Source organism: Lipophrys pholis, assembly GCF_963383615.2.
Source record: "Lipophrys pholis genome assembly, chromosome: 10".
NCBI lineage: Eukaryota > Metazoa > Chordata > Actinopteri > Blenniiformes > Blenniidae > Lipophrys > Lipophrys pholis.
This window is the reverse complement of record NC_137640.1, coordinates 25,258,984-25,278,828: the sequence shown is the minus strand read 5'-3', so window position 1 is coordinate 25,278,828 and position 19,845 is coordinate 25,258,984. Positions and strand designations below refer to the sequence as shown.

Genomic DNA, 19,845 nt, shown 5'->3' with positions numbered 1-19,845 from the left:
AACACAAATCTCCGAGTGAAGAATATTGAAAGTGTTGCCAAAACGCTGCAACAGCTGGCTCCTCCATTTTCAACTCTCCCAGTTTACAAGACCGACGGCGAGGTTACTAAGGCCGCTTCCACATGAGCCAAAACTATTTTGTTTCTTTCCGACGTTCTCAAAAAAAAACTAATCCGTCCACATGTCACTATGAGCACGGCTCAACACGATGCCGAAGGACTTGTAGTACATACGCCAGCCCTTTAGGGGCGCTGTGACTCACCAAATACACCAAAACCACAGAGGAAGACACGGAGCACATAGAAATATAGATGTAGACCTCTGCTTCTCCTCGTACTCGAGAAATCCAACATGTCACCTTATTAAACCTGCGAGCATCAGTAGCTTCTGCAGCTTGACCTGGAGCTTGTAGTCCGCCATTGTTGTCGTTATGAGGTGACATGGCGGACCACAGTGGGGGGTGGTGGGGGCGATGACACAATAATTACTTTGACCGTCCACACCGGCCCGTGTTGAAAAAAACAAAAAAGTTTTGAGGTACCTAAAACAGATTATCGGCCAAAAACGAGGCTATGACGTGAAACAGTGTTCTCACGTGGACAGACCCTGAGAAACTAGTAACCTACTTTACTTTTACTTTACTATGCAACTATACAGGAAACAGGAAGAACCTGCAGAACCTATCCTACTAAGATTGAGAAAAGCCATGTCCATCAATGTCTTTTTGAGAACGGCTCCCAAAGTGGAACTTTTTGAAAAAACACTCAGGTTCTGTCTCGGGCAGAAATGCTGCGACTGAGCATGTGCACCACAGTTCTTCTGCACATTCGCAAGATCAGCAATGACAACAACGTGTCATGACTCCCAGTTATAGTTGAGTCACCGTAATAGCACCCCCAACTTCATCGTCTGTTCACACAAATGTCCGAGCACTCGCCATTGTTGATGTTTATAGCGTGTTGTTCTCTGCGCGCATGTGTGTGGTTTCATCACAAAAACAAACAACAGCACCTACTAGTGGCCCAACAGGAAAACCACATCATTTTTCAGCATTTCAGTGTTACACGTGAATGCAAAACTTTTCTGAATTGAAAACGCAAAAGTCATGGGTTATCGCTTGTAACAGGGTCTCAATGTACAGAATATTCGGCTTTGAATGCAGACGTACGGAGGTGTTAAAGGTGTTAAAGGTTAATTTATGTGACTGTTGTTGTAAAACTTTGTGGTATCCAGATTTCTACCTGCTCATGTGGCTCCAACCAAAATTCATAAGAGTAATCCTTTTTGTCGAAGCTTTTCTGTTTACTTCAAATAAAATGCTACGTTGTTTCTCTTGTGATATCAACTTCAGCCACTAGAGGGGGACATTCATAATAAACATGGGTCAATTTGGTACCTGGCACAACATTCTTGCGCATGCATGCGTTTGACTTAAATAAAATTGAGTTTTTAACTGTTTCGTGTAAAATTGAAGGGGAATTGGTTCGATATTGAGTAAAAGCCGTGTAGCTATTTGCAGAATAAAGTTTTCTTCAGTCAACAATCCTTTATGGGAGATGGCAGCAGGTCCTTACACTAATGAGGAAAAAAATAAAGGACCCTTCATGCATTTTGTGGGATGACTGTTTCTTCCCATCACGTTGTTTAGAGAGATCTCTTACTTTTGTGTTTAGTCAGAGAAAGTACGGTTTCCTGCACAACCCTCTGTACCTGCAGGTGAATGTGTATATCTCAGTATTCAGGGAAGGTAAAATCTTCTCCTCTAGTCCAGGCCTTGGTCTCGCTTTCTTCTTCACATAATCATAGCCTAGGAAATAAAAGACCAAAGGTTTATCTTTACATATCAAGTTATCACTACGCTGGAGCTTTACTGAATAATCCCAAACCTAGAGAGCCTTTAAAGGCAGGATTTCTTATTTTCTATTAAGACGTCTTTCAGAGTGACAGACTAATTTGTAATTTCATACAAAGGCAGCATGCATTTCTTTTCTTTTCTTTTTTTTCAGATTTGCAACAGAACATACCTGGATCTTGAAAAATGGCTATCCTCTTTCTGTGTGCATACGCTTGAAGATGAGCCCTGAGCCTGGGAGTGCTGGGGGAGGTGCTCTTAAACTGAACCCAAATCTTTTTCGAATCCAACTCACCTGAAAGGGAAAGCATCGGGAAAATGTGTGATTACGTTTTCAATATGCAGAGACAGTTCATGAGGTACAATCAAAGGTGCAGGACCGGTTGGAGATCTGTAAAAAAAAACACCGGAGTGTTTGGAGTTCATGCAGTTAATTTTATTATCAATCAAAGCTGTTACTCCCAGCGTGCGCTAAAGTCTTCTTCCATCTGGCTCCTTTCTAAGCATCTGATTTGCACTCTCCTGTTTGCAAAGTGTTACTGGTAAAGTTTAACACAATTTTGTGTCTTCAGGGGGGCTATTTTCACATAGAATACACCACCTCATGAGAATCACAAAGGATTCAAAAAACAAAAAGAAATACACACACACACACACACACACACACACACACATACACACACACACACACGAAATCACAGGTTTGTTCGTTCCATGACAGAAAACTGGCAATGACTGACAACGCCGCTGTACAACGCTACCTGTTAGTAAAAATCTACAAAAACTGGTGATGGTGAGGCAGAAAAGCCAAAGAATATATTAAAAAGTAAAGAAATTCATCTTTATTTAAAGGCTTAAAAGATGAGCTTAAATTCTTGTTGAAAAATCCTTTTCTGCTGAAGGCGTTCAAATGGGCTTTAATGAGCACAATAATGGCAATAACACTACATGATACATCACGTCTGTGTTCAGCAGGAGGCGATTTGTGAGAAAAACCAGGAAGGGGGGAAGATTTTGTAACAAATTGAAATGATGAAATAAGCTCCAGTAGAAAACCATGAGGTGTGACAGTTATAAGATGTGTGTAAATATGTGTCTTGTGCTAAATCCTATAAGTAGCTCAATTAGCTATGAATTGTAATGCTTTTAACACAAACATACATAAAATCGGGCTTTCAGGGGCCAAATACAGCCGTTATGACTTCAACTGGTCGGACCAGTAAAACAACAGCTTGATAACTCATAAATAAAGACTTTACTTTTTGTTCTAATGCAAATATGTACAAGTATCTTATAAAAAAAGATGTCGTTTATAATAATCCTTTTTCACAAATCTGTGTGCGTTGGTGTTTTATTTAAAGGAGTCACCACCTGTTATTCTCACATGTCCAGTCTTACTTAAATTGTCTTTTAAATAAAATTTATTAGGACAAAAAAAAAACCTGTAATATAGAGCTCGTTCTAACCATTTTCCATACCACAACTTCCTCTCGTGAGAGTACATGTTCGATTGTTACTGGTGCGGACATTAGGTGTGTGTTGATTGGTGACAGGAACTATCAGTCGTGGTGATAGCATAGCATAGCATTCCGTTGCTCACACGAACAATAAAACTAAAGTTTAAACAGAGGTGGGTTTATTATTAAAGCCTCATGTGTTGACAACAAAGAAGCACATTCAAAATCTCAGGTTTTGGGGTGTGCCCCCTTGTGGTTTGAATAAAGAGCCCAAATGAAAAAAAACTTTCTAACTCCAGATTTACAGGTAAGTTTCAGGTGAGGTCCAACACTAATATAAATGTTTTAACAAGATAATGTGTAAAGAAAATGAATTGCCATTAAAATATTATGTAGCTCGTACTATCGGCCTTTCAGGAAAAAATGCTGTGAAATGTCCAAACATTGTCTCTTGTATTCCAAAATGCAACTTTTAAAATATGGCTCCCAAGGTGGAACTTTTTGAAAATGCTCCTCTTTCAATCTTTTCAAACATTCTTTTTGAATGTTGCCATGGAAACAGAAAACTTTTCTGAAACGAAAATGGAAAAATTAGGAGTTTTTACAGGATTATCATGTAAACGGGGCCTAAAACTGATCGCCAGTGAATAAATCAAAAAAATTCAAAAGTGATTTCCATTAAAAAATCTTCATTCTTCATTCAATCTTCATCTTGCAGGCCAGACTGGACTCTCTGGCAGGCTGAATTTGGCCCAGGTGCCTTATGTTTTACAAAACGTGTACTGTCAATAAGCAGAAGTTTGCATTCGATTTACTTTCACATTTAAACAAATCTATATTTTTGGTCCATTCTGCTTGTTGATGGGGGGAGGGGGGGCTAAGATTAGGCAGAGAGGGCTAAATAGAGCATAGGAGGATTTAATCCCTGGCAAATCCCAACCTGACGTTCAAGACAAGACAGACAGAAGTAAAAGCACATTGCAGGAACGCAGTCATGAAGATATCCGGCTGAAAATAGGACTCAACAACAAGTGACGTGATTTCAAATCTTCACCAACATCGTTCTTGGTGCATGACTCAAATTTGGACAGACATTAAACAAAAGTGTGCACACGCTCAGATGATAGGCTTCCAGTTCAACATCAAGGGGATCTCATGATTTTTTCATTTGAACTTCAAAAGCACTTTCGCGATATTCTGTTTACAGTATACGCCGTTTCCCTCCCAAACAATTAAAAATGACTATTAACTTTTCTCCCACTGTGTTGCTGCATTACAAACGCAGTATATCTGTGGACAGATACTGCACGTAGGGAATAAAATTTGGATCACAATAATGGGAGTGAGCATTTTTTTACAAATAAAAAAAAAAGTGCCATATCTTTTGTCAACGGTCAAATTTTCTGATTGGAGGGAAATTGTTCATGGTCACAGGAAAAACTCAGAAACTACCCGCCGATTACAAATTAGTGCACACCGAGGAAATACATGTCTACGTTCTTTAGAACACATTCAAAATGTTGGCATGAAAGTCACCATGTCTATATCTTGGGAATCACAATTTGAATTTCACTGTCAGCTTTTCTCACAGTTTATTCAAACTAAAATGAGCATAAGAGGTAATCATGACATGTTTTACTTTCCCCACACATTTTGCTGCGTCTAATAAGTAAAACAGGGAGATTAAACAGAAGGGGAGGGCCTGTGTGTTTCATACAGTGTAACTGGTACAACAAATTATTATTCCAATACAAAGAGCCATTGGGCTCTCCTGCTCTATTTATAACAATTAATACAGTTTTGGGTTACAATAATCTTTTTAAGCATTTTGCAGCCAGAAAAAGATGCGTGCATATTTTTACTAGGAAAAAAACAAAAAAAAACAGATGGATGTTTTTCACTGGGGACCAATTTACTTTAAAAGGAACCCCCAGCTATATAGCAAAATGCTGTAATTGGCCTCTCAAACTGAAATGCATTATGATGAACACATTAAATATTTGTTGTTGTTTTTTTTATTTATGCATTTTTTTGGCCTCTGGGTTATATCAATCTATCAATCATTTAAAATCGGAGCACAATCTCAATGAAAGACATAAAAGTAGTAGTCATTCAGGCAAACTTGTGGTGGAAAAAAAATAATACTTTGTCACCGACTGATTTTTTGTAGGAAAGGAAAAACCATAGAAAACTACTATAGACATTCTATAGACATGACAAGAAGATGAGTGCGCTTCGAGAGATCAATGCCATTATCCAGTCGGGCCTCTAGTGGGTGCTGTGGTTAGTGTTTGTAATGAAAGCCCACCCACAAGGTTCCACTTTTGGAGCCGTTTTCAAACGTTATGTTTTCAGTGCCTCCTGGCACTGTTGTTGTGTAAACAGATCCCAAAATGCAATAAAAATGTTGTGTTGTCACTTGAAAATATTGTTGTGTAAAACACAGCAAACCTGAGCTTCACTCTAAGGTGGGTTTTGTTCAAAATAAGCAGTGTGTCCACTTTACATGCTTTAATAGAGCGATAAGTGGCGTCTTACTGACCGCGTTATCAGCCGTTTTAAGAACACGACACCCCTGTTCACTGTGTGTGGTGTGGAGTTTATTGTAATAATGACTGATTAACTCCATTCATCCATGTAACTTCTATACGACTTGATTCAACCGTGTGACTATATATGAAGGCAGTATATATGCCTTGGACAGGTTGTTAGTCAAACACAGGACAACCAGAGAGAAACACACGCTCACATTCACATCCACAGGCATACACCAATTCTCTGGTCATTGCACAGGGCAAAAGGGCTCTACAGCGCCCCCTACATTGTTTTGACATTTGTAAGATTAAATCCATCTGCCAATTTCCATACTCAGACACAGCACCACCTGCTGGCAACAGGAAGAAGCATGTTTTGACAGACAGATGCAGGTCCTGCAGTGTGCCGTATGCAGCAGACAGGCTGACAGGCTGCCTGCTCAGAAACCTCACAACTTTCAATGCTGCTTGCAGCTTTAATTTCAGTTTGCTTGGGAGCCTCTATTGTGGCGATTGAAACTTTCAGCCATTTTTAATTGAAAATAAATGCCACAGCACCTCATGACCTTGTTTGACCTCCCAAACAGCTGAGAGCTGAAGGAAGCTATGGACTTGTGGCCTTAAAGGAAGTTTTATCCTCCCCAGTATGTCAGGAGTGGTCTGGAGAACAGTGGCATCTTCAGGTACTATCTGTGCCTTGCTTAGCATTAAGTATTAAATTGAACTTGTCTTAAGACTCAAGGAAAGACAGCAATTTGTCCCATAACTGCAGCTGAAACTGTAAACTTTCTCCACATTTAGTTTCTGCACTCAGCTCAGTGTGACACTAGCGTAACAATTTCTTCACTATAAATGAAAACCTAACATAATTCCATCAGAAAAACCAACTGAAGTGGCTGTAAATCTGAGGTCCCGTTAACATGGCAATGATGTCAAATGAACGCATGCTAAACTTTCGTCGGGTTTTTGGGGTCTGTTTACGTGACAGCGATGCCCATAGCCACTGAAAACGCAACTTTTTGTAAATGGCTCCCAAGGTGGAACTTTTAGAAAGTGCCTGGGCTCCGTTGTTGCATGGATAACCAAAAAACAAGACTTTCTGGAAATGCCCAGGGCCCGTGTCCTTGTTGACAGTCGTAACACTGCTACTGTGACTGTGTACCACGGGCGTAGTGAATAATTCTTTTGCACATGCGCAAAGTAGATGAACAATAACAAACATGGCGGCCTGTAGAGTGGCATGACTCCCAATCCATAATCTTTTATAGTCCGTTTTGGTAGTTTTATAGTCACCCATTATAACATCTAATTCATCGACTGTCCATACGAATGTGCAAGTGCTCGATATTGTTTATTGTGTAAAGTTTATAGTGTATGAAAACTACATAGTCATCCTTTTTAAAACGTTGCTGTGCAAATGCGAAACTTTTCTGAAATGAAAAAGCACAAACAATGCGTGTTCACTTGAAACATGGTCGTGTAAACGGGGCCTTTTGTGCGTATGTATAGTAGAGTATAAATGAGCGTTTAGATTTATTTTAATGCGATATATGGCCTTAAAATGATACAAGAACAATAAAACAAATACCCATGAAAGACCACTGAAACGATATTCAAGATCACATCACAAGACTCCATACCGTGCGTCCAGTTCGGGTCGGCACTGGTCTCCTCCACGTAGTCCTTGGTCACATCAGAGATCTTCTTGTTTGCCTGGGTTTGCTGGTTGTTTGTCAACCCAAGCTTCATTCGTACTTGTTCGGTTTTAAGCAGTTCGACTAAAGTGCTTTCTCTTTGTGCTTCTACCGGTGGTTTCTTCCACTCTGTCGAGGCGCCTTCCTCCTGTTTCAGAACAAAGCTGCCCAATACTGGAAGTGGGCCACTAACCCCATGTGGGCTTTTCACTGGGATGTCTGTCTGCTTCAGGAACAAGCTGCTGCTGAACTTCTGAGAGGCTGAAAGTCGTGATGGGACATGGCTTTTGTTGAGGACCTGGAGAATATGTTCATGTTCCTTTTTGTCTTTCAGCAGTTCGTTCAGGATGCACAGTGGAGACTTGCTGCTGCTGCCGCCGCTGCTGTTGCTGCTGATGGCACATTTGCCTATTTGTTTCAAATGTCCTCTCACATGGTTAGAAAGACCAGTCTTGGTTTCAAACCAGCCCCAGCACAAGGGGCATTTGTGTTCTCCTTGGGTTTCCGTCTTCACGGCTGTAATGAATCACAAAGTTCATCAAAATCAATGAAAGACTGAAAGAACGAACTAGCACTTCAAGTAATTTCAGAATTCATAGAATAGAATAGAATAGAATAGAATAGAATAGAATAGAATAGAACAGAATAGAACAGAATAGAAGGTCTACTAGTGATTGGTGCGGTTTGTTTTAGTAATGAAACCACATACATACACACAGAGGGATATACACTATAAACATTAACAATGGAAAGTACACAGACATTCAGAAGAACTACTTACTATGATTATGGTGGGCATGCACAGTAGCAGTGTTTATGTCATCTACACAAAGACAGAGTCAAGGCATTTTCGAGAAGTTCCACATTGGAAGCCATTTTCAAAAAGCTGCGCTTTCAGTGCCTCCGACCACTGTTGTGGAAACAAACCCCCAAAACGCAGCAAAAGTTTTGCATTTTCACTTGAAAATGTTGTCGAGTAAACGTGTCTATTGTTGTATTTTAGCAGCGGGTCATTCAGTATCTTATATGAGTCTCTCCACAGAATGTCTTTTGTGATTATACTCATAAAAGTTGCTAATTTGTGTGGAATTTAATTTGTAAGAAATTACTAATTAAAAAAAAAAAAAATCTATATTTTTGGTGAAAATGTATTTAAATAAAGTCACACAAGTTGACGGGTGGGGATGTCTCATATGGAAAGCGTGTATCTATTTCTAAAAATGTAAAGCTTGCCTAATTACTTTGGGCGTCTCTCAGTTCACAATCGTCTGTCAAGACTGGTCTTTGTTATTCAAATGAAATTAGAGATTTGCTAAAGATAATTTTTAGAATAGTCAGCTGCAGTGATTTAAGCCATACTTTAAGGCTCTTCAATGTCGTAAAACATTACTGAAGGAGCTCTGTAGGTTGGAAATTACTCAAAGTTACCCACCATGGATCAGAAATAGGCAACTTGTGCCTTTCTTCTCCAGAGTTTGCACATTTCAGCCAATTCCCCAAATTTCTGAGGTACTTTGAGCACATTTAAACCGAGTGTCACTCCATATCACTCTGAATTACAAGATTACAGAGTGTCTATTTCTTTTCATTTAACTAGTCACCGATCTCCTTGTTCTAATTGGTCATAGGATGGATGGATGGATGGATGGATGGATGGATGGATGGATGGATGGATGGATGGATGGATGGATGGATGGATGGATGGATGGATGGATGGAGAAGACAGTCAAATATGGCCAATTCTGCACCCAACACTTTGAGGCCTTTTGTAAGGTGCTGGGGTCTAATCCGAGCACCCAAACACCCAAACATTGACTTTCACAAAACAAATGACTTTCAATGTGTAAAGCGCTTCAGCTCACCTTTTTTCATTTTCCTCATGCCGGTGTTGATCCGCCTGCGCACACGTGGCTGATGGTCTCTCAGTGCCACTTGCTCTGGTGAAACCATGTGCCGTGCGTTGTAGCTCAAGCCGACTCGGTGAAGGTGCCCACGCACGTGATTGGAAAGACCCACTCCGGATTCAAACTTGGCGGGGCAGTACGGACAGGGCTTTTGTTCTACCCCCGGCGTGGGGAGGATGTCACCCGGAGGCGTACCGCACGATTCAGAGGACTCATCACAGGCTGCGGCTTCGACATACTCCTCCTTGATTATGAGCTGCTCGACGTCGCTGCAGTCTTCATCTCCATCATCCTCATCCTTGGGTGCGTGGGGGCTTTGGTGTTGGGCTGAAAAACGCTGCCTCTTTCTGAAATACCTCAGAGTGTATGGGTTCCTTTCATTCTTGCTGCTTTCCAAGAAGCCGCCTGTAGCTTCGCTGGTACAATCACTGAAGTTACCGCCGCCCTCACCGCTTCTTTCCAACTCCCTAACTGCACACCGTTTCTTAAGCCTCTGGCTAAGCCTAGGTAAGATATTACCATTCAGATTTTTAGGAGCCTTATGCAAAGGTGTTGACACTCTACTCATTGATGGGGAATTTCTGTTGGCTTGTGCTGGTAAATCTCCGATCGCCAGGTCATTCCTGCTTCCTCGACTGAACATCTGGTCTAATTTAAGCTTCCTGGCTGACAGTAAAATCTCTGCACTTGTAGGACAGTTTGCGCGCTTGGAGCTGCCAAAAGCCTCCTGGTCATTGTTCTCAATATCTTCTCCCGCACAGGTGAGATCGGTTGCCACGTCTAATTTTTTTACCGGTTGTAGGAGTAACTTTCCATGCTGGTCGATCCTCCACAAAGAAGGCGACAGTGTGGGTTTGGTGCAGCTGAATTTATGAAAATGTAAGGTTTTGTCGGCAGACTTTGCAACATGTATTTCCTCCTTTTTGTGGGAGAAACGAGAGACACGGATCTGTTCTTCCACCAAATTCAATTTTAATCCGGCAATTTTGTTCTGGTTGACAAACCTTTCGTCTGAATGTCTTTCGACTTTGCCTCCGCTCATGAAAAATCCCTTTTCGCCCTCCAACTTAACATTATTCAGTTCCTCCTCTCGAACCTGGTCCTGGTGCGTTTTGAGGTGTGCATTAAGAAGGTGGTCTTCCAGCGCCTGCTGCGTCAGTGTAATATAGTTACACTCCTGGCAGAAGTAGTAGTGCTTCAGATTATTGTGCGTTTTGGCACGCTGGACTAAGATTTTCGGGCAGTTGCAGGCAAATCCGCACAATGTGCACTCCGCCACGGTGGCCCTGTCGTCAGATTTGCCCTTTTTCAGACATTTGATCTCCTCCACAAGTTTTTCGAGCTTGTCTCGGTGAATAACGATGTGCCTCATGAGGGAGCCGCTATCGCAGAACAAACGCCCACACTGCCTGCATACAAAGGGCTGTGAAAGCTTCTCACTGTTCACCTGATTATGCTTGCCTAAATGATACATCATATGTCTATGGAAATGTCTTTTTTCCTTGAAATTAACATTGCATATTGTGCATGAGAAGAAAAGTGGATCTCGCTCGAGTTGCTCCGTCTCCAACTGTTCCACTTTTGGACTAACATTGCTTTCATCTTCAGGGTCATTTTCCTCATTACAGCCTTCCTGTGCCGTGCTATAAATATGGTGCTCGCAGTCTGAAGCAATGTTCCTGGAAAGGTCTTTGAATGGCATAACTGCATATTTAATATCAGCTTGTATACGCGCAGATTCGTCTTTGTTGCCCGTATCAACATTTTCCACATCAGTGCCACTGCGGCAGTGTCTGGAGCGGAAGTTTTGCTTTCCGAGACAGTCTGGTGTGCTTTTGGAGCTGCGCCTGTTGTCTCTTTGGTGCGTCACGTTGGTCTCCGGCCTTCTGTCGCGGTGCAAAACGCATCCCCTCGCCGAATCCCCTCCATTTGCCTTGGCATTATGATAATCATCCATGGGGCTTCCGGAATGCTCCCCGTCCCACCGAGAGCTTGTTTTTATTGTCTGTTTTGTCAGAGGTTGGCTAATGTGCGTTGGCTGGGCGCCGCCAGGTGACGGTGCCGAGCAGGCCAATCCAAACTCCTTCTCCTCCATGTGAGACAGTGGCGTGTAGACACCCGGCTGTGTGGCCAGTGTTTTTGCGACGGGCCTCGCTGTGTGCTTCCGAGCGTCTGATTGAAGCTCACCGGGTGGCGGCGACACCTCGGGGCGCGTGTCCTTCTCCGCGTGCCACGCTGCGTCCAGGACACTGTCAGATAAAACAGCGCCTTTGTTCAGGACACGGTGTACCTCTGAGGTGGGGTGTGAACCAGGTCCATTAACAAGTGCTCCTGAAGGCAATGAATTGCCTGCGCGGGGAACAGCGGGGACACTGCTGTATACAAATGGATTCGGCTGGGTTCCATTTAAAGGGTTTTCGTGTTCATCTGAGGACAGACCCGCGGCATTGTTCTTCGGGGAGAATGTGCGACTCCGTAATGGCTCCTGAGTACGACCTGGGCTGTCAGACACACATTTCACGTCTTTGTGCTCCAGAGCATTTATTTTCAGATCAGACGTAGCAGAAAGACTCTCTGAAAGAGAAAAAGAAAAAAGAATCACACAAAATATTAAGAGGACTTGATCAAACATGCAACGGTTTGGGCGCCATTCAAGAGAGTCCATATTTCTGATTTAAAACTGCAACACTGGTGCACAACAGGTACAATAAAATTTACTCCCTTTCTTTATTTTTTTCTCATTCACACTGCCAGGATGGCACTGTTGAAAAAAATTGTTTTTGGACTATTCCCACAGCTCTGTAAAATGAGAGCGGCATTATTCTGTGCTGCATTATGATTTTCCAACACCCTCTTTCGCCACCTCTATTCACAACAAACCCTGCTGTTAGCCCTGAATACCCTGGCGAGAATGCTTAATTATGTGCGCGTTCCTCTGGGAGACAACCTTCCTGGTTCCCCGCCTAAAGTTCTCAGTCGTCTGCTAAAATTGACCAATTTCCATGGGAACAAAGTACACCTCCAATGAGATCATATTGCGTCTTATCACTCTGTGATGGTGCCAACGCGGATCCCAGCATGAGACTGTTGTTACTTGAATCCTGACAAATTGGCAGGCACACAATCTGTCGACAACACAAACACAGACCCACACAAAGAAAACATACACTTTTGCGCATCCACATGGGCCTTCGAACTGAATCCTGATTGAATTTAAGGCAAAAGATTCCTCTTTTAGGTCATACTTATAGCGATAAACAAGTCATTTTAAAAGGCTGTTAGATTTGTGGGGGAAGGAATCACAGATATGCTGTCCAGAACAGATTTAGCTCTAAACGTATGCTCGCTGGATTTGACATCCGTGGGGCTGGTCGCTCTCAACAGGAAGCTGCATTGCTAACGAAGTGGTAAATTCAGTGTTAATGAGTGGCTTCACTGTTACCACCTCGGAGGTAAAACCTTCCGAGCTCCATATTCTCCCCATCTGTTGTGGTGTTAGAGGTTCAAAAGGGGAACAGACGCTCCACATTTAAAGCAAACTTCACTGTTACCCCCAAACGGCAGGGTGGCAAGAACCATCAAAATATCTTGCTGGAAAATGTGAAAGCCTCATTAGCAACTCACTAACACAACTTGCAGCTATATATATATATATATATATATATATATATTAGAATATATATATATACTGTATATACTGTGTGTGTGTGTGTGTGTGTGTGTGTGTGTGTGTGTGTGTGTGTGTGTGTGTGTGTGTGTGTGTGTGTGTGTGTGTGTGTGTGTGTGTATATATATATATATATATATATATATATATATATATATATATATATATATATATATATATATATATATATAGTGTAGAATAACAATATTTTTTGTGTGGAGATATTCACAGGGCTTACGAGCATTAAAACAGTTCAGATGTATACATGCACTGATCAATCCGCGATCTACAATCTTTTTTTTTTCTTACATTACCTAATATGCATTTTGCTTTTTCTGTTTGGTGAATGACAATAAGGCAGAACATCATCATTATCATCATCATTATTTTATTCTCTTAGACAATAGCAAACAAAGTTTCATTTAGTCATCGCAATGCTGTCTTTTATTTCTTATTTTTACTCTAACATTGGAATAAAACATAAGTTGTTTTAACGTATTTTGACTTGTGTCACCTTACACTCACAAAAGCTGAGCATTGCGAGCATAAAGGCTTTTTTATTGTGTTAAATTAGATTGCCTGAATCAAATCAAATGAACACTCAACAGTCATTTCAAGAAGAAGGCAGTCATTTTTTGGAGGTTAAATGAGAGCTGGTGAAAATGATGACGAGTCAACAATCTGTATTTGTCGCAATGACAGGAGTCTGAAGGTCAAGTGTAGTTTTAAGACCCATCACTGCTATTGTGCCATTATTCTTCACTGTATTTCCAGAAGCATCTCTGTAACAATGCTGAAACCTGTGGCACAGTGTGACGGTGACAGCCTGCCTTCCTTGTCATTTCTAATGTGCTGGGCAACCCTCAGGAGCAACCACAAAAGGTAAGTGGAGTGTGAAAAGCTAAGGCTGATGTGGCAAAAGGTGCTGGAGGTAGATATATACAGTATAAAGTACCCGGGGCTCATAAATACATTAGAGGGTTGATCCACCAAAGAATGTTATTTCCAAGCTGATGATGGGAGGTGATGGCAGTGTTGTCGGGCACTCTGGCCCAATACTTTATCAAACAATGCAGAAATTCTACTCGCAAAGAGGGTGTTCTAATTATGTTTGAAAATGAGTGCCAGGATTATATCACATGCATAAATGTGTGGAAGTGGATCTACGCACAGGAAAATATTTATATAGTCTCCAATATTTGGAGAGATGGATGATTAAAGTACACTGTGATGCATTAACTCTGAAAACTATGGAGCCCCAGACATGACCTCTGAAATAAAACTTTAAATTGTGGCCTTAATTTACTTTTCCGTGATCGGAACTTACTATTTTCTGGATTCAAATTAATATTTTGTGGCTACAATTTAAAGTTTTGCTTGAGCTCTCATATCTGGCACTCCCTAAAAAACACTCAAGTTGTTTCTGATTACCGTTTTCACCACGTTTGAAAAGAGCGTGCAATCTTTAAGCAGAGATGCTGCTGGTATTGAGGTGGTCATGAAATAGTCATTTAAGGCCACGAAGTAGTAAGCTGAGGCCATGAAATTGAAATCTGTGTTCATGAAATAGTCATCTGAGGCCATGGAATTACGCGAGAGGCATTTCCTCAGACTTTTGGGGACTTTATTATAAGATATTTTCAATGTTTCTTTTCAAAATCTTGACATTGTATTTTGTTTTCTTGATGAATTGAGATGTATTTATCGTTAAGCCATATATATTTTCCTCCACCAACACTTCCAACACCACATGTTGGCTTGTGGTGGCTCTCATGCTGTCACGTCACGCTGTCTGCAAAACAAATGAAAAACGGAAGCAATAAAGTTTGCAACAGATCTTGTAGACGTGGCCTAAAACACACGAAACCCTCATTCGAACCGTCCTGTTTGCACATAATGTCACTCACGGTGTGATTCTTACTTCACCTGCAAAACCCAAGCAAAGTGAAACTGTGGTCAAACTGTGTGAACAAGCAATCAAGCACAATTTATGCAGGATCTTAAATCAGGCCCACGGGGTCTTCGGATCTGTTTTCCAAATTGGTTTAAATTTGATTACATGATAATAGCGTACCTGGATTGATTCAAATACACACATATTTAAATGTTTTCGAGACATGCCTGTGTCAGTCACTGGGGTGTTTTTTACTCGTTCATGAATGAAATCTTTAAGCGGGACAATGCTTGCTACTTCTTCTTCCATTAAATCACCTGCATCTGTTTTTATGTTGCTTCTTTTCCTTGCCAAGTTCAGTTGTACAAATCGGAGGAGTCGTCCAGGTTAAATTTAAAATGTAACCCTTGACGCAGCATATTGATTGTTGAGTTACTGAGTTGCTTGGGGATAGTTGTGCAGCAATATTCAATTTCAGACAAGGTGCAGTTTGTCCTTCATCAGCTTCAAGCAAATCCTTTCCTTTAAACTCAACATTACCCAAAGCTTTAAGGCATCATGCATTTTAGTTAGTCAAAACCAGGCTCAAAATTCTAAAGGCCCATAAATTGCTGACCCAGAAGCAGGACACGTTTAACACTGACACCTCACAGCAAGCGTCTATTTGTTTGGTATCTGGACATGGTGCGTCTATGAGGATATTGCATGCTCCTCCTGTACCAGATGTACTTTATGAAGACTTTAACAGGTGATGGTGATCCTACAAAAGTCTTGCCTCTCTCAGAAATATGTGTTTCTGCATTTTTCTCCCGGCAATGTTTTGAAAACTACGTGCGCTTCCAAGGAAAGGGCAGAAATTCTGAAAACTAGTTTTCATGTTGGTGCTGTTGTTTGTTTTTGTGATGAAAATACACACACACACACACACACACACACACACACACACACACACACGTATGCAGAGAACAAAACGCTATAAACATCAGCAATGGCGAGTACACAAGACATTCGTATGGCCAGATGAAGTTGGATTGTTATTACGGTGACAGTCAATTCTAAAACTACCAAGTCTCAGGAGAATATGGAGTCGTGACACTCTGGAGGAAAACATTGTTCTTATCATCCATCTCCTCATGCATGTGCAGAAGAAGTATTTACTACGGCTGAGATCATCTCTAGCTTGAGATGCATTAAACTTGTTACGGATGAATGTTTGAGGAATACCACAAATTAAAAATGCATTTCTGCTTTTTCCGATTGCAATAAAAAATATTTTTTCAACCCTATTAGATTGATAAAAATCAGATTTAGAAAGATCCAATCTAATACATCACCTCGGTTGCAGTAATCTCAATTTGTAATCTTAATTAATAACTCCTGTATCATGATATGTACATCATTGGCAGATTCTGAACACAACTACAACATATATAGCAGCAGGCAGGGTTTTCTCAATGCACATGTCCGCTGTATAAGTTAGAATTGCTCCTGTCATGAGGAACAGAACGCAAAAAAAAAGCAAAGACTTGTTTAAAGACCCCTCGTTTTGCATGTTGGTGAGAGTGATTGTGTCCACCAGGGTTTGGCCTCACTTTAATATTTTGGCAAATCAGGGATCACAGAGGGGGTCTGCAGCCCCCAGCAATTTGGGGGATGGCTCCAACAAAAAAGATGCTCTGAATTACCCGGGTCCCTCAGCACCGGCACATAGTGGTCTTTCTCAATCTGACTGTGTACATGTAAATTGGACGCTCTGAAGAGCAATGAAGATAAAGTTTATGCAAAGTTTAGTGCTTTTAACAAGTCACTCGGGAAACTATGTCGATTTATAAGCAGCTGTTTTATTAACCAGCGTCTTGCAGCTTTTTAAAATTGAGTGTTTACTGGTTTTTCTCATTTTATACCACTGTAAAATGAGATCTCTTTGGGTTTTGGAAACTATGAGACATCTAGATGACAATCAGTCAAGAGATAAATATGTGTATATATGGTCGGTCTTTTAACGGCAAAGGATTTTCGATAAGAATCATCAAGCAGTTGATGAGAATTAACACAATCTGTTGTGACATGTGATTTCTTATTGGATGCCTGAAACTAAAAGTGTCATGAGGTGAGACACTGATTGACTGGGGAAGAGTTGTTGGTTCTGCAGGCTTGCTGGGCTGCAGAAGTCCGAGCAAATTCTTTCTGTCTTGCTCAGCTGAAGGCCCGGGCTGGCAGCACAGTGGAGACGGCACTAAAGACCAACTGAGACCAGTCAGCCAAACCCTTTCAACTGCTGGAGCTGTCTGTATGGATCAACAGCCAACCTCACATTCCTCTGCCATTGCCTTTTGCTGGAGAGATGCCTAAACGAGGGGGGTGGGGAGCCTTTGGTCCCTCAAGTACTGCACTACACAACTTCCTGAGTTAATGGGATGTATTGATTTATTTGACACAATGTGAATTTATGAAGCTGCCTCTTTAGTGTGAGAGTATCAAAGCATGGCTCAAAACAAACAGACGGAGATTCAGCTTGACACTCCAGTAATCCCAAGGTGAGTATGTTCTCTCAGTGAAGGTGCCACAACGGGGGGAAAAAAAATGAAACAGACACACACACACTAACAGCACAACAATTCTTTTCTATCGTCTTCTATCTTAGCCCTGCAGTTACCCATGGTATCAAACAGGGGAAATGCAGGAGGAAATTAGCAATACACAGCCAAATTTCACTCCTCCTTGAGTAGGAACTGCCCCCCCCACCCCCCACCCCACAATTGCACCTTCATAAAACACCAGAATTTCAGACATTTGCACGAGAGAGAAGGAAAGCGACAGTGTCTTTCACACAACGTCTTTGTCGGGATTACGCACTCTTTTATCCCACTGAATTCTTGTCACCCAAAGGTCATTTCCATAATAATGGTCTCCATTCTCCCTAATGGGATTTTGCCTGTGATTATGTATGCCAGCGTCTTGTGCCGACACTATCAGCCCTGTCATCATGAATTGCACAAATGTAATTACACAAAGCCTTTGATAACTAAACAATATAATTTACTGCTTGAGTGAAAATATATATTGGAGTTATCTGACTCAAATTACGCACTAAAGGAAGAAATACGAGTACCACGGGCGGTATGTTGCCAAGGAAATTGTATTCTTTGTAGTCGGAACAAATTAGATGGTAATGCATGCTTTAGCAACAAGAATCTCTGGGCACATTGAAGCGATTGAAGCAAAGATTCACAGGTAAGTATTTCTCGAAGTGGGAAATTCCAGAAAGTCAAAACATTTTCTTCATGTGCTTCATGTCATTTGATGACACTCCTGCCTGCAAAACAAACATCGAGCTGGAGCCTGTTAGCTTAGCTTAGCATCCAGTCTGACAATAGAGAGGGTAATAAATTACTGCTTTAGAAATGTACACATGAGAGAAATCCTTTCAGGGATAATCCACGTCATGTTCCAGAAATAAGTACGCATTAGTGAAAATTGCTTTGACATTCATATCGATGTTTATACCTACGGAACGAGCCTTGGAACCTTACTTTGGTCAATATATGTTAAGATAAACTTTAAAGTTGTTTTTAATCTCTTTTCTCAGTTCACTTTTTTACATCTAAAATTGTATATTTTATTGATTAAACACTTTTCCCTAAAAGAATACCACAGGTTAAATGTCAAAGGTTCACATAAAGTGCCACTGGCAGGTATCTGTCTGAGGAAGGACTGAACACTGTCCAAAGTTATTAAGATTTCATAATTTTTTTTTTTACTACAGCAGGTTCTGTAAATGCTACGTTGTCTTGAAATTTGATAAGTAAATCACATGAATACGCTGAGACAAATGTAAGACCAGATGATCAGATGACGCTTCACTGGTGTACTTGGTGAGGCTGTGGCTCTCTGTGTAAGCAGCAGCCAGACAGAAACATGAATGGGCACTTGTTTTACGCAGGTCAGACATTTCTAACCTTTAAGCTATTCTACTGATTAAAGGAAGATCAACCAACCTTTTGGCTTCTTTATGACTGTGACATGCTAACCACAAACCTACATGCCAATGTACAGTATGTACTGGACAGCGGTCTTTAAGGTCAAGGTAAGTATTGCGTCCGTATCTTACTCCTTGATGAGTTTTAAGCTCTACTAGTCATTGACTTGATTTGGTAGAATGAAACAAATAGAGACATTCACAATCCTCGCTATAATAGTCAAACTATTTAGTTCGGTAAAGGAGAACAATACATTTTAGATTATACTAGTAACTGTGTCGGTGAAAAATACTGCTACTTTACATGGATAAATGACATAAAAAAATCAACAATTAGCCTTTTTGTTTTGTAATTATTTATATGGTCACTATACATTGCTTAAATTAATAAAATCTATGTTCTGACTTAAAATACATACAATAAGACTAAACATTGGTAACACGTGGTGACAACATGGCATGTGAGCATCTAATCCCTGATATAATAATGAATATTAATTCAGAAGAAAGATGCCAAGTTAAAAGACAGAAAACATTGACTACATCCCACTGTCACACTGAATTTGAATGGACAACATTGAACTCTTCAGTCATAGACTTTACATTTAGCCACCATATGCCAACTGCACCTGTCATCAAACTCACCCATGGTGCAACTTCTCAAAGCCGATCGGTCGGTTCCAGAAATCCGTCCTGAAAGGAAACATGAAAAACGAATTGAAGTAGACCACATAAAGGGCATTTTTACACGACAAGGTTTGCAAGTGAAAATGCAAAACTGCTGTTGCGTTTTGATTGGCCGTTTACATGACAATGCTTGTGGGACCAGTGAAAATGCAACTTTTCGAAAACGGCTCCGACTCC

General features: G+C 40.9%; 1 protein-coding gene across 1 annotated transcript in view; it reads right to left on the bottom strand.

The window, feature by feature from the left end:
* znf644b (zinc finger protein 644b) overlaps positions 1-19,630 on the bottom strand; it is a gene marked incomplete at both ends in the record, with an annotated part of 82,731 nt that extends 63,101 nt beyond the window's left edge. Inside the window, 5 exons of the mRNA XM_080473117.1 lie at positions 1,711-1,807; positions 2,025-2,147; positions 7,484-8,053; positions 9,400-12,015; positions 19,627-19,630. Of these exons, the coding sequence (XP_080329243.1) occupies positions 1,711-1,807; positions 2,025-2,147; positions 7,484-8,053; positions 9,400-12,015; positions 19,627-19,630 (3,410 nt within the window). The remainder of the gene's footprint in view (positions 1-1,710; positions 1,808-2,024; positions 2,148-7,483; positions 8,054-9,399; positions 12,016-19,626) is intronic.
* Positions 19,631-19,845: the final 215 nt, after the last annotated feature.